A 1,055-nucleotide genomic window follows, 5' to 3' on the forward strand; every position below is an offset into this window, starting at 1 on the left:
CAGATTGAGAACTAGAGAGAAAAAGTTGTGAAAAGAATTCTCCATCTTATCTTCATAATTCATTGAATATATATATATATATATATATATATATATATATATATATATATATATATATATATATATATATATATATATATATATATATAAATAATAGAAATCTAACTGCTACATCTAACTCTAACAGAATCTGTTACAACCATTACTAATTGACAAAGTCAACTGTGATGTTGACTTCTTATTCCAATACCCCCCCCCCTCCAGCTGGAGGATATGTAAAGAGACCAAGCCTGGATGCAGCATTTATATGATCATTTTCAAACATTGACTTTGTAAGGATATCAACAGGCTGTACAGTAGTTGGAATATGAGATAATAAAATGAGGCCATCTTGAAGTTTCTCACGAACAAAATGACAATCAATGTCAATCGCGTTCGTGAAAAGCAAGATTTTTAGCAATATGTATAGCAGCCATGTTGTCACACATCAATGGTATAGGAGTAATTTTTGAGACATTGAACTCTGCAAGTAGCTTACTCAACCATGCAAGTTCAGAACATACTCTACGCATCAATCTGTATTTAGCTTCTGCTGATGACAATGAAATAGTTGCTTGCTTTTTCGACTTCCATGAGATAGGACTACCTCCCATTGTGATAAAATAGCCACTAACAGATCTCCTTGTAGATGGGCAAGCAGCCCAATCCGAATCACAAAAAGCTTCAATCTTGAAGTTATTTGTGTTGTTAAGAAAAATGCCTTGATACATCGTCCCTTTTAAGTATTTAAGAACATGAATAGCTGCATCTAGATGAACTTGGCAACGCTTAACGTTGAATTGACTTAGAAACTGAGTAGTGAATGCTATATCTGGCCAAGTATGCAAAAGAAAATTCAATTTTCCTACAAATTGTCTATATATGGTTGGATCAGGTAAAGTTGAAGAATCACGATAAAGAGACTTTAATTTGCTTGGTAACGGTGAAAGAGTTATTTTGTCATCTTGAGACAAATAAGATTCTAATAACTCTTTTATGAACTTGTTGGGTAGCAT

General features: G+C 32.9%; 1 protein-coding gene across 1 annotated transcript; it reads right to left on the minus strand.

The window, feature by feature from the left end:
- Nucleotides 1-425: 425 nt before the first annotated feature.
- LOC111889422 (secreted RxLR effector protein 161-like) lies at nt 426-1,055 on the minus strand. Its single transcript, XM_023885570.1, has one exon. The coding sequence runs from the start codon at nt 1,053-1,055 to the stop codon at nt 426-428; it is 630 nt and encodes a 209-aa protein (XP_023741338.1).

The sequence above is a fragment of the Lactuca sativa genome, chromosome 5 (genome assembly GCF_002870075.4).
Source record: "Lactuca sativa cultivar Salinas chromosome 5, Lsat_Salinas_v11, whole genome shotgun sequence".
Taxonomy (NCBI): domain Eukaryota; kingdom Viridiplantae; phylum Streptophyta; class Magnoliopsida; order Asterales; family Asteraceae; genus Lactuca; species Lactuca sativa.